This window comes from Chionomys nivalis, chromosome 8, assembly GCF_950005125.1.
Source record: "Chionomys nivalis chromosome 8, mChiNiv1.1, whole genome shotgun sequence".
NCBI lineage: Eukaryota > Metazoa > Chordata > Mammalia > Rodentia > Cricetidae > Chionomys > Chionomys nivalis.
This window is the reverse complement of record NC_080093.1, coordinates 66,057,742-66,070,112: the sequence shown is the minus strand read 5'-3', so window position 1 is coordinate 66,070,112 and position 12,371 is coordinate 66,057,742. Positions and strand designations below refer to the sequence as shown.

At 40.3% G+C, this 12,371-nt stretch overlaps 1 protein-coding gene across 11 annotated transcripts in view; it reads left to right on the top strand.

Annotated features, from left to right (window-relative positions):
- Plekha1 (pleckstrin homology domain containing A1) overlaps positions 1–12,371 on the top strand; it is a 54,660-nt gene that overhangs the window by 12,294 nt on the left and 29,995 nt on the right. For 10 of the 11 annotated variants that reach the window (XM_057777708.1, XM_057777712.1, XM_057777714.1 and 7 more), the window contains 3 exons: positions 373–533; positions 4,789–4,845; positions 8,149–8,194. In XM_057777708.1, the coding sequence (XP_057633691.1) occupies positions 393–533; positions 4,789–4,845; positions 8,149–8,194 (244 nt within the window). In that variant the 5' untranslated portion in view covers positions 373–392. Of the gene's footprint in view, positions 1–372; positions 534–4,788; positions 4,846–8,148; positions 8,195–12,371 lie in introns of those variants that run through there. The other variant, XM_057777719.1, reaches the window with a different exon arrangement.

Here is a 12,371-nt window from a genome sequence, read left to right as displayed (position 1 = left end):
TTCTTTCTTTTTTTTTTTAATTTTTATGGTTTATTTAACTTTATTTTATGTGCATTGGTGTGAAGGTGTCAGATCCCCTGGAACTGGATTTTCAGACAGTTGTGAGCTGCCATGTGGGTGCTGGGAATTGAACCCGGGTCCTTGAGAAGAGCAGTCAGTGCTCTTAACCGCTGAGCCATCTCTCCAGCCCCAAGTCCTAAATACTTTCTGCCAGTGTGTCCGATGTTGGTGTGAGCTCCTGTTAACTGGTCTCACCTATAGTGGGGTTTGTGCTGCTTGTGGAATAGACTGAACTGTCGTCCAAGTTTAATCTTGATGTTTGCTTAGAAATTACTCTTCCTAGGGCTTACTGTTGCTGTTTTCATTTTACAGTGTAATGTTCAAGCCCAGAAATGCCTTATGTGGATCGGCAGAATCGCATTTGTGGTTTTCTAGACATTGAAGAAAATGAGAACAGTGGGAAATTTCTTCGACGGTATTTCATCCTGGATACCAGAGAGGACAGCTTCGTATGGTACATGGATAATCCACAGGTTTGTAAGAGCCCAAATCACCTTATAACAGCATAAAGAGTTGTATTTATTACAGCGTTTGATGTAGATTAGGAGTTTGTCTTCCTAAACAGTTCATATTTAGATTTATTTCCACTGGTTTAACTTTCTCCACCTGTTGGTACCTGTGACCTGTACTCCTATTTGAACTTCAGAGGATAAAATTAAGTTTATTTGATTGAAATTAAAATTTATCCTTGTACATATATTTTCTCCCTCTTGTGAGGGAAGTACTCTTCTTGTAGAAAAATTTTGACTAATCACAGATTTAAGATACTCTGCCTAAGATTGTGAGCGTTCCTATTTGGAAAACCTACTGGAACTCTTTGATACTCCTGGGCTCATGTAGTTCTTTCGTGTGCTGCCCCTTTGAGTGTAAGTCACTGCGGTGAGTCTGTGATGGAAGTTGACTTTAATTTTGTTGTTTTCTTGAAAACTTTTGGCAAGATGTAAGAAGTTGAAAAATAGAATACTACTTTTATTTTTATTTATTTTTAAATATTTATTTATTTATTTATTATGTATACAATATTCTGTCTGTGTGTATGCCTGAAGGCCAGAAGAAGGCACCGGACATCATTACAGATGGTTGTGAGCCACCATGTGTTTGCTGGGAATTGAACTCAGGACCTTTGGAAGAGCAGGCAATGCTCTTAACCTCTGAGCCATCTCTCCAGCCCTAGAATACTACTTTTATTTACTGAGAGATGGCTCAGTGAATCAAGGCACCATGGCCAAGTCTGAGGATCTAGAATCCATATGGTAAAAGTGGAGAACAGACTCCCAAAACTGTTTTCTGACCTCCGCATTTGAGCCATGGTGTGCACGCCCTCCCTCCTGCCTCAATAAATATAAACATAATATAAATTTTAAAAATCCCAGTTTTAAGATCAGTGAGGGATCTGGAATTAAAAATTTTCTCCCGAATAGTTGAAAACTTCTTGCCTGTGGAGCTCTTTATTTCAAATCAAAATTATTCTAAAAGCTAAAAATGGAGGTGTCTGTCATGGTGTAGTATGTGGAAAGTGAGGAATGGGTCTGGCCAGCTTCCTACCCAGAGCGTTGATTGTATGGCCTGGATAGAGCAGGAATTTTAGAAAGGTCACCATAACCAGAAACAGGTGCCCTGTAACTAGTCTTTAGTCTTCATTATCTGTACTGATGGTGATAACGTGTAAGTATTCCTTTATATATATAGACTGGGGGTTACAGATGACCTTAGTATTAATTCAGTCTCCTCAATTTCTTCAATTTAGATATAGCTTGAATGACACACAGCTAAAAAGTATGTATCATATTTGAAATTGTCAATTATTTTTGCCAGAGCTAAAATCCAGTTCCTTGACTTTTCTCACCAGTCTTGATTTTACCCTCTGATTCTCTACCATGTAGGTTTAGCCCTTTATTTACAGGTAATCTTAGAAATTTGGGTGGATGGGATGGGTTATATTTTAATTCAGCTTATATTAGCTGTGTACTCGCTTTGTATGGTGAGACGTTTTAGCTGGCAGTAGCATCCTCTGTCAGTGTCCATGCAGAACTTATTGACACTGTGTTACTCTTTTATCCCTGAGTCTAAGGATCCTCCTCAGGAGGCAGTTACCTGGCCGAGCAGGCAGCTGCATTGTTACTATCTTCATCTCCTTTGTCTGAGTCAGTGAGGAATAACAGGGCAGCAGGAATCAAAAGTTCATGTTGATTCCTTTTCCTCAACATATGAATCAGATTCTTGTCTTTTATGGTCTTGTGTGTCTAGCTAGGACATGATTCCTTCAGAAATAACATTGAATCCTCTTCGCAAGATCTCAGCTATTGGATCCTGCAGAGCCAGGGTTGTCAACGTTTTACCCTGATTGGCCTCTTTACAGAGGACCATACATATGGTTCTTCTGAATTCCCCATAAAACCCTTTGTTATTTTTTTTTAATTCTTGTGCAGATTTTTCTTAAAATTTTCCTTTTACAAAAACTTCTCAGTTAACAGATATATACAAAGATAGATAAAAAAGGAAGTGTATTTGTTACCGTGTATGAAACACAGACTTAGAATCAGAAAAAGGCATAGTTATAAAAAGCAGAGGGAGCTGACATTATACTGGAGATGGTGATATTTAAAATTGACCTGAAGATTGGATTTGACTTTGGCCCAGAAGTGGAGAAGAGATGATCCCTGGATTCAGGGTAGCAATGGCAAAGGAGTCACTGTAGGTCTCTGCAAAGTGTTTGGATTAGTAATCCATCTTGGCAGGGAGGGGTCTTCTAAACTTCGCACTCAGCTAGGTCTTTTCACACTTTTTGTGCATATGGGGGCGGTTGTAAGGCATGTGCTGGTGACTGCCCCATCTGTACTAAGCGTAGGCTATCCCACTGAGAGCTAAACTTTTAGCCTTTCATTTTTTTTTTTTTTTTTTAAACAGGGGCACATAAAGCCCAAGCTGGCCTTAAACTCTTGATCCTCCTTCCTCTACGTCCTGTGCATTAGAATTACAGGTGTGGAACACCACACCCAGCTCACATGAACTTTTTTTTTTTTTTTTTTAATTTTATTTATTTTTTATACAGTGTTCTGTCTGCATGCCAGAAGAGGGAACCAGATCAAATTACAGATGGTTGTGAGCCACCATATGGTTGCTGGGAATTGAACTCAGGACCTCTGGAAGAGCAGCCAGTGCTCTTAACCTCTGAGCCATCTCTCCAGCCCCTCACATGAACTTATTAAAAGACATTTGTTCTTTTTGTAATTAGTATATTGAGTTTTCTGAATATTGTATAGAATTTAAAGTCTTTTTTCAGTCCTTACTTTTTTTTTTTTTTTTGAGTTTTTCAAGACAGGATTTCTCTATGTAACAGTCCTAGCTGTCCTGGAACTCACTCTGTAGACCAGACTGGCTTCAAACTCACAGAGATCCACCTACCTCTGCCTCCCAAGTGCTGGGATTAAAGTTGTGCACCACCACCTCCTGGCTCCTTACAGTTTTTTTCTAGCTTAAGTGAACTTTTTAAAATCTTGTTTCAGTCAGTCAGTATAATAGTCATTAATATCAAGTTTGCTTCACCTTTAAATATAAGGACTAAGCCGTATGAGATTGTCAATTTAGAGCCATTTTGAATGACTGAGAAGTAGTAGCAACTTCAAATGGTTCCACTTCATCGTATATGTCCAAGTGTTTAAGAGCTTTGGTCAATAAGCAGTTTGTTTCACCTCTCCTCGGAGAGCCACTTCCTTTTTCCACTGCTTTCTTTGTCACTAGACTTCAGTTTAAAAATCCACTCGAGTCTATTACAAGGACTCATTTTATGGCTATGTTTTGCTGAGGAAGTTGGTAATGATACAGAATTAATGAAGTATCTGTACTAGGAAGTGAATTTGAAGAGACTTGAAAAGTTTGGTATTTGGCCAAGGACTTAAAAGTATACACAGCACTTTTCCATCAAAAAGGGAATGAGTTAATATTTTTAAAAGATAAAAAGCATTACAGTAGTTTATGCATAGCACTTAAATCATTTAAATGATGTGTCCTCTGGCTGTTACACTCTTTCTACCTACTCTTCTGTTGGGTTCCCTGAGAGGAGGGATTTGATGGAGCCATCTTGTTTATGGCTGAGTTTCCAAGGTCTCTCACTGTGCACAGTGTCTGGCTGAGGGTCTCTCTATTTGTTCCCATCTGCTACAGGAGGAAGCTTCTCTAAGAATGGCTGAGCAAGCTTGGATCTACTTCCTGCTTGGGGTCAAAAGGCCAATATTCTTAAAGAGATATATTTGCTAAGTTTTACTAGATCAATGTTAAATGGATAGTTTTTAAAACTAATTAAAACTATATGGCTTTGTGTCTCTAAATATTCTCCCATTGCTTACATAAACAAAATTTGATCTTATAAATCTGTAAGCTCAAAAAAGAATATTAGTTTAGCTACAATGAAAAAGACATCTCTTTAGCTCTGGGCTATACCATGATGGAACTGGAGACTCACCTCCTTATCCCAGTTGTCATCTTTTCATTTTGTTTCACTTTTTTGCCTGCAGGGCACCTGTGGCCTCACAAATGCTAGGCTACCACAGAGCTACACCCACAGTCCTGTTCTGTTATGTTGATATCAGATCTAGTAAATGTGTAAACCAAATAAAGTATATAAAATGTTATTTTAAAAATTTTCAAATGTTTTTAGTATATTTGAACTATATTATACAATACATAAATAATGTTGGGTAATAATTGTATTTTAATATTTATTTTTAGAACTTGCCTTCAGGATCATCACGGGTTGGAGCCATTAAACTTACCTACATTTCAAAGGTAGACTATATATCATTTCTAAAATTTAATTTTTTGTTCTTTGGTGTTTCTGAGAAAGCATCTTAACTATGTAGCCCAGGCTAGCCTTGAATTCTCCATCTTCCTGAGTGCTGGGATTACAGGTGTGTGTCATCCTGTGCAGTTTTCATTGCATTATTCTCATGTGAATTCCTGTCCCCAGGTGGGAGTGTGAACAGATCAGAATAGCTTCTCTCTGTTATTTAGCAGTGATGCTCAGGTTCCAGTAATATTGAAGATCGTTCCTGCTTACTGTGACTAGTTCTTTAAGTTGATGAAACTGGAAGGAATATGAGATTAATTTATAGAATATGACAAATTAGAGAAGTAATATTAATTTTTATGATCAGTACCTGGATATCATAAAAGGGAGAAATTGCTGAGGACAGTGGCAGAGTTGTAATGCTGGCAGCAGGAGAAGTGGAGGCAGGATTGCTAGTTTAAGGCCAGCTTCGGTTACCAGCAAGACACTGTCTGAAAATTAAATAATGAACAAAAAGACCGCAGAGAAGTCAGCTAACGGGTTTTGTCTTGAAGTTCTAGGAAAGAGTTGCTAAGTTTATATATATTACTTTTTAAATGTTTTCCCCCCTAATTTAAAAAATTTCACTGCCTGACATTTTTAAGATTTATTTTTATTATTTATATGTGTATGTACATACACAATATGTGTGTATGTGGGTGCCTGCAGATTTCAGAAGAGGGCATCAGATCCCCTGGGGCTGAAGTTAGATGGTTTTGAGCCACCTGACATGGTGTTGAGAACTGAAAGAGCAGCAAGTGCTTTTAACCTCTGAACTCTCTCCACCCCCTATGTTTTATTTTGAGAAAAATGTGCACTGTCATCATGTTGAAGGAATGATGGTTTCTTCTTTTTACTTTGCTTTTACTGATTTCTGTTTCTTAAAATTGATTTTGTGCCAGGCAGTAGTGGCACATGCCTTTTGAGTTCAAAGCCAGCCTGCTCTACAGAGCAAGTTCCAGGACAGCCAGGACTGCTACACGGAGTAACCCTGTCTCTGTAACACAGGGTCTCTTTGTAGTTTTGACTGTTTCAAAGATTACTATGTAGTAATCTAGACCAGGCTGGCCTTAGACTCACAGAGATCCATCTGTCTCCCAAGTGCGGGATTAAAGACCACCACTGTCCCCCCCCTTTTTTTTTAAATTATAGTGTTTTGTAGAGTTAAGATTAAGTTACCAACGTGCTATGCTAGCCCTATGGGTTTGTTTGTATGTAAAACTTTGTTTTACACAGAAGTTTGAGCATCTATTGATAATTTAAAATATGAGGTGCAAATGTTAGTACTGTTGACACTTTTAGTACTGTTGATGGTAGTGACACACTTAGTGCTTCTGAGCATATGCTGTTGTCTTGGGGCAGGTGTGGATTGCTTTAACAGGACACCAGTATGCCTTGTTTTAGAGTTTCTGTTGCTGTGAAGAGACATCGTGACCACGACAGCTATTCTAAGGAAAATATTTAATTGAAGAGACTTGCTTGTAGTTTTCAGAGGTTCAATCCTTTATCATCATGTTGGGGAACATGGCAATGTGCAGGCAGAAATGGTGCTGGCTACATATTGAAATGCAGGCCACAGGAAGTCGACTGAGACACTGGATAGTATCCTGAACACAGAAAACCTCAAAACCTGCCCCCACAGTGACACACTTCCTCCAGACAAGGCCATACAACAACAAAGCCACACCTCCTAATAGTGCCACTCCCTGTGAGATTATTGGAGCCAATTATATTCAAACTACTACAGCCTCTGTTTAAGATAACCATCTTTATACGTAAAATACTTGGTTGTCAGTTTTATAATACAGCATTTGTTCTTATTGGCAAAATATATCTGTATTGTTCCTGGACAATATTTTTAAACAGAAACATTTCTGCTCAAGCCAAACTGTAAAATTTCAGAAGACAAATAATTTTCTGTAAATTGAGACTATTGAAAATGTATTTCAGAGCCGGGTGGTGGTGGTGCATGCCTTTAATCCCAGCACTTGGGAGGCAGAGGCAGGCAGATCTCTGTGAGTTTGAGGCCAGCCTGGTCTATAAGAGCTAGTTCCAGGGCAGGCACCAAAGCTACAGAGAAACCCTGTCTCGAAAAAACAAAGCAAAACAAAACAAAACAAAAAAAATTGTAGAAAATGTTTTTCAGAATGACTTGCAACCTACCTCTGTAGAGATGGTTATTGGGAGAAGTAGGATTCCATTGTAAGAATGGAATTTTGACCCCCAATTTCCTTGTTACCCATGGTACATGTACACTACAATGCAAATGTACTGCCAAGTACTTTTCACTGTCCACAGAGTGACATAGAAGGATTAGTTGTAATAAACTGCTGAGAACGGAGTACTGTTCACCAACCTGTATCTCATTTGTTGCCTTGTAGTTTTTAAAATGGAAGATTGTCCTTGAGATGAAGTATTAAGTTAGCTCCGTGAGGCAGGCAGGGAGTGGCCACTGTTTCCCCTGCTTCACTATTCTGAGTTAAAATGTAACCCTGTTTGTGTAGTGCCTCTCCTTCAACTCTGTAGTTTGGACTATACAGTTTTATTGCTCCACTATAGGCATGCGATTTTCCCCAGGATTTATTCCTAAAACAAACTTTATCATGACTGGGCTGTGAATTGGGATTTGTCAGGAATTCATTTTGAAATGCAAAATATGAGTCCTGTCACTGGGAACAGCCCAGCAGAGGTCATGAATAGGGTCTGAGGGGAACTTACTCAGAGGAATAGTACTGCGGTAGTGTGGCTAGTTGTATCAGCTTATGAGACAAGCTGTTCTGCACGTCATGACCTCCAACAGGAGGAGGTTGAGTGCCATGCTGACTCCTCAAAGAGATTAAGGCCTTCTGGGCTTTGGACTTTAGATAAACAAGCTTGCAGTCTACCATCTTCACTTCAGTTGATTGCCAACGTAGAAACAAGCGTGGGATATCCATAGTTTTTGTACTCATTGAGGGCATGTCGTAGATTATGTTATAAAAGTGCGTGTGACAACACCTACAGGTACGCTTTCAACTTCACGTTTTCCGGAGAAAAGAAGTTATTCAAAGAAACTGTAGAAGTATCATTTGTCTTACATTACAGTTGGGACCCAGATTATTCTGTATCTAATTTGCTATCTTTAGGTTGCTTTTAAATTTTAATTTCAGATTGGTATGCTAAGTGGGAAATCGTGCATGTGGAAGATTGTATAGTACTTGAAGCTGAGTATTGTATGTAACATGTGGATAAAGAGTAACTCAGACTTCTTTTTTTCTTACTAGGTTAGTGATGCAACTAAGTTAAGGCCAAAGGCAGAGTTCTGTTTTGGTAAGTAGCCGTATTTACATTATTTTGTTTTCTAAATGGTAATCATTTTACCAACCACCTCTTAGTTCTAATTAAAAAACGACTATTTATTTATTTATTTATTTATTTGTGTGTGTGTGTGTGTGTGTGTGTGTGTGTGTGTGTGTGTCACAGCAGTCATGTGGGGACGAGAGAACAGCTTCCAGGAGTCAGTTCTCTCCTGTCACCATGTGGGCTCAAGGGGTTGAACTCAGGTCATCAGGCTTGGTGGCCCAGTGCCTTTACCTGCTGAACCATCCTGCCAGCTCTGCTTGTTATTTTAAATTAGGCTGAAAAAAAGTAATACAGTCACAAGAAACAAACCTATGGCTGAATAAATTTATATGAAATTCCTTTACACCTATCCAGGTGAGGGAATAAAACTTTGACCCTGCCTACCAACCCCACGTGTCTTTCCTCTTCTCATTCTAGTCATAACCCCCCCACATTCATGCGTAACTGTTGTGATCTCACCCAGTAGTATTTCAGGTCGTTTTTAGTTGTACCTTTTTTTCTCTGTTGACCACATAAATAATGCAAAGGATGTTGTCTTTTGCAAGGGAATAAGATATTCACACCTTGGAGGCAGGAGGAGTTGAGGATGTTACATAGGCTGTGAATAGGTGTGCGGTGAATGCCTAGGACACATTGGGCTATGGGAGAATAAGGAGGATCAAGGATCTCAGGCTAACTGACAGATATAATATCTGTCGTTATCATTCCAGCCGTCAGTAGACAGGGATATAGAGTCAAAGGTGCCACCATGGGTGAGGACACCCCATGCTGGGGCGAAGTAAATCACGGACCACTTTTTACCACCAGTCACAAGAAAAAAGACCTCATGGGAAGATGTGTGCAGTGGAGGAGAACGCGTGTAGGAACTGGAGGCAGATGCTGGAGGCAGAGATGAGCAGGGGAGGAGAACGTGTGTAGGAACTGGAGGCAGATGCTGGAGGCAGAGGTCAGGGTGTGGTATGTTGACAAGCAGTACAGTTGTTTTTGAAACAGGGAAGAAAGTAGAGAGTGCCTGAAGGGGAATGAGATGCTGGCTCCACGCAAGGGACTTAAGCAGATGGGTGAGTCATGTGACTTTTGGACTACTGTACTTAAGGTCTTAAACGGGATGGAGCTGATGGGGGTGAGAGAAGCTAGAAGAACGTTAGAAGTACAGAGACTTGGAGATTTGGCCTCCACCCGGGCAGATTCCATATCCTGACTGACTGGTTTGCAGTTGTCTCTGTTGTATGTTGATTTCATTTCCTTTAGACATATACCAAGAAGTGGCATTTTTTTTTTTTTGTAATATGTGGAAATTAGAGGTAAAAATGGCCTAAAAGTAGAAAGGGTCAGGTAAAGAGAAGAGTACCTTCTCTTCTGTGGAACAGTGTGGAGCAGGATGCTAGGGTGTGGTGCCTAATCTTGATTGTCATCTTATAGAATTTAGAACCATCATGAAAACAACCCTGTGGAGAAACAAGTCTGTGAGGGAGTTAATCTGACCTAGAGATTAGATTAACAGAGGTGGGAAGAACTTCCTAAATGTGAGTAGTACCCTTATGTGGATTTGGGGGAGGAAGTGAACGGAGCACAGAGGTTCATCATTTTCTGCTTCCTGACTGTGGATGCAGTGTGACTGTTCCTGCTTCCACATCTTCCCTGCTGTAAGGGCTGTATCATCTGGAACTGTAAGTGAGAATGGACCCTTCCTTCCTTAAATTGCTTCTGTCAGATGTTTTATTATAGCAGTGAGGCAAGGAACTAAAACACGAGCAAGAGAGGATCCAGGGAGCGGGGACAGAGTGGCTCAGTGAAACCTCTTGGCTTTTACAATTAGTGTGCATTAATATATGGAGAAATTTAGAGTGTGTTAAGAGGATGAGTGGTAGCTCAAACTGAGGAAATTGGTGCCTCTCAGTCTGTTAACGTGGGAAGGGAATTAAGATTGACTAACTCCTATAAAAGGGGGACTGTTTTACATTGAAGTTAAAAAAGGGTACTTTTGGGGCAATGTTAACGTTAAAGTTCTTTGCTTTCTTCCGAGTGTAGAGGGTGCCTTTCTCCTGCAGGTTGGTATTCAGAGCAGAATCTGATAGCAGCCACATATGTCCAGTAAGTTAAAAGCCATTGTGAACAGATTGAAGTTAGCTGCTCAGAGAAGCCTGCTGTGTTTGTCCTTATTAAGAAACTTTTGTAAAAGTTATACATTGCTGTAGATTAGAATTATGGTTACTAAATAAGAGGATGTTCAGAGCCTTGGAATTGAAGGCTATTAGGGCTCATCACCTAACAGAGAGTTCTGTTAGAATATATGATCACATGCTTATTTTTAGTGCTGGATTTTGAACCTAGGACTCGGGCACACTAGGCTAAATACACCTCCAGCCCAAACACACATCCTTTTAACACTTAAAATATCTCCCCTTTGTTAGTTCGAGGGTATTGTTTAAAGTGTTCAAGTGGAATTCCGCCTTGCCCTCTCCTCCCCACTTCAAACCCTTCCCAGTCTCAGAAAGCACAAGAAATGGTGACTCTTCCTCACGACCACACCCACAGGGTATTTAAAGGCCTCCTAAGGAAAGGCCAGGTGGTTTTCCTGTTCCCTCTCCCCTTCTCCTCTCTTGGAAGACCATCCTGGTGTGTTTTATTCATTAAATCTGGACTTTTAATTCTTAATTCAGCTTGTGTTTGCGGCATCGGCAGATACTTAATATCAGGGTATAGAAACTTTTTATTTAGTAATAAACTCAACATTCATAGTTATTGGGCCTAATTAGAGTAGGTGATTTTATTTGGGATCAAAGAATAAGATGAGCTTCTTGTTCATTTTTCTGTAGTCCGCTGCATCTGGCAGGAATAGAGATTCATAAAACAGTTGCCTTTAGTCCGCTGCATCTGGCAGGAATAGAGATTCATAAAACAGTTGCCTTCAGAGAGAGATACTAGAACCCCAACTACATTCTTAAGTGGCAGGCTGTCTCTAATTAGCCTGAAACAGGGGAAACAAGAAACACTCAAACCTTATCTTTGATAAAGGTAGGAGACATGAGCAGGTGGCCCTCAGTGTATAAATATGGAAGCAGATGGAAGAGTAGCAACTCACTTTGCAGAGCAGAGAAAGAGGCCAATGAAGAGCTAACCATTTCAGTGCGCTGCCCCATCCCTCTCTAATAGCCTTAGGTAATGGTGCCTGTTGGGGGATGGGGAAGCTACAGCGAAGGGGGACTGAGAACAGGTTCTTTGTTTGGATGTCTTAAAAAAAAACAAAAACAAACAAACAAACAAACAAAAAACCAAAAACCAAAACTCTAGTCTCTGTCTCCCTTTGGCTCATGTCGGCAGCAACCCTTCCCCCCAGCCCAGCAGGGAATGGGATGTGTGGTGTGTCCAGAAATAGAAACGAGCACTAATCCCAGAGAAGGGAAGGAATGAGGCACAAGCTGAAAAGGAGGATTAAAGGAGAATCTGAATACTGAACTAGCCCTGTCCTATGCAGCCCCAGGGAACCTGCAGTCAGCTGCAGCCAGCAATAGGTGGGTAGCGCCTGAGTACCCTCAAAAACTGAAGAGTGGTACTGACATCTGGATGTTGTTGCTAAGCAATATGTGCCACCCTCACAACCCAAGAGGGTACAGCCGGCCTTTTAGTCCCTCTTTTAAAATAGTAACAGACAGCCCGAATTACTTAGTATTTGAGAAGACTTATCAGATAGAAAAAGAAACAAGTAATGCAAAACTTAGAAGAAAACCTTTTTCTCCCCAAGACATAGTTTCTCTGTGTATCCCTGGATGTTCTGGAACTCTCTGTAGACCAGACTGGCTTCAAGCTCAAGAGACCTCTCGGCCTCTCTAGAGCTGGGATTAAAGACATGCACCACCACCACCAGGCTAACTTTTTTTTTTAAAGGCAAATCAGCAAAAGTTAAAGAGAGGTAATAGAGAAATTGATGTGGCAATCTCACTTATAAACTTGTAATCTCAGCATTTCAAGAGGATGGCAGATCACAGGCCACCAGCCACTTTCTCCAAAAAAAGGGGGGTGGGAGTGAAAGTCAGAGAAATGAAAAAGGACCCCATCACCACTAAATCTGTGGCCACACTAACACATTTGAGTCATGGCCGTTTAGCCCTGGGTCATGAGAGGGTTTTTGCTGCAGTTACAC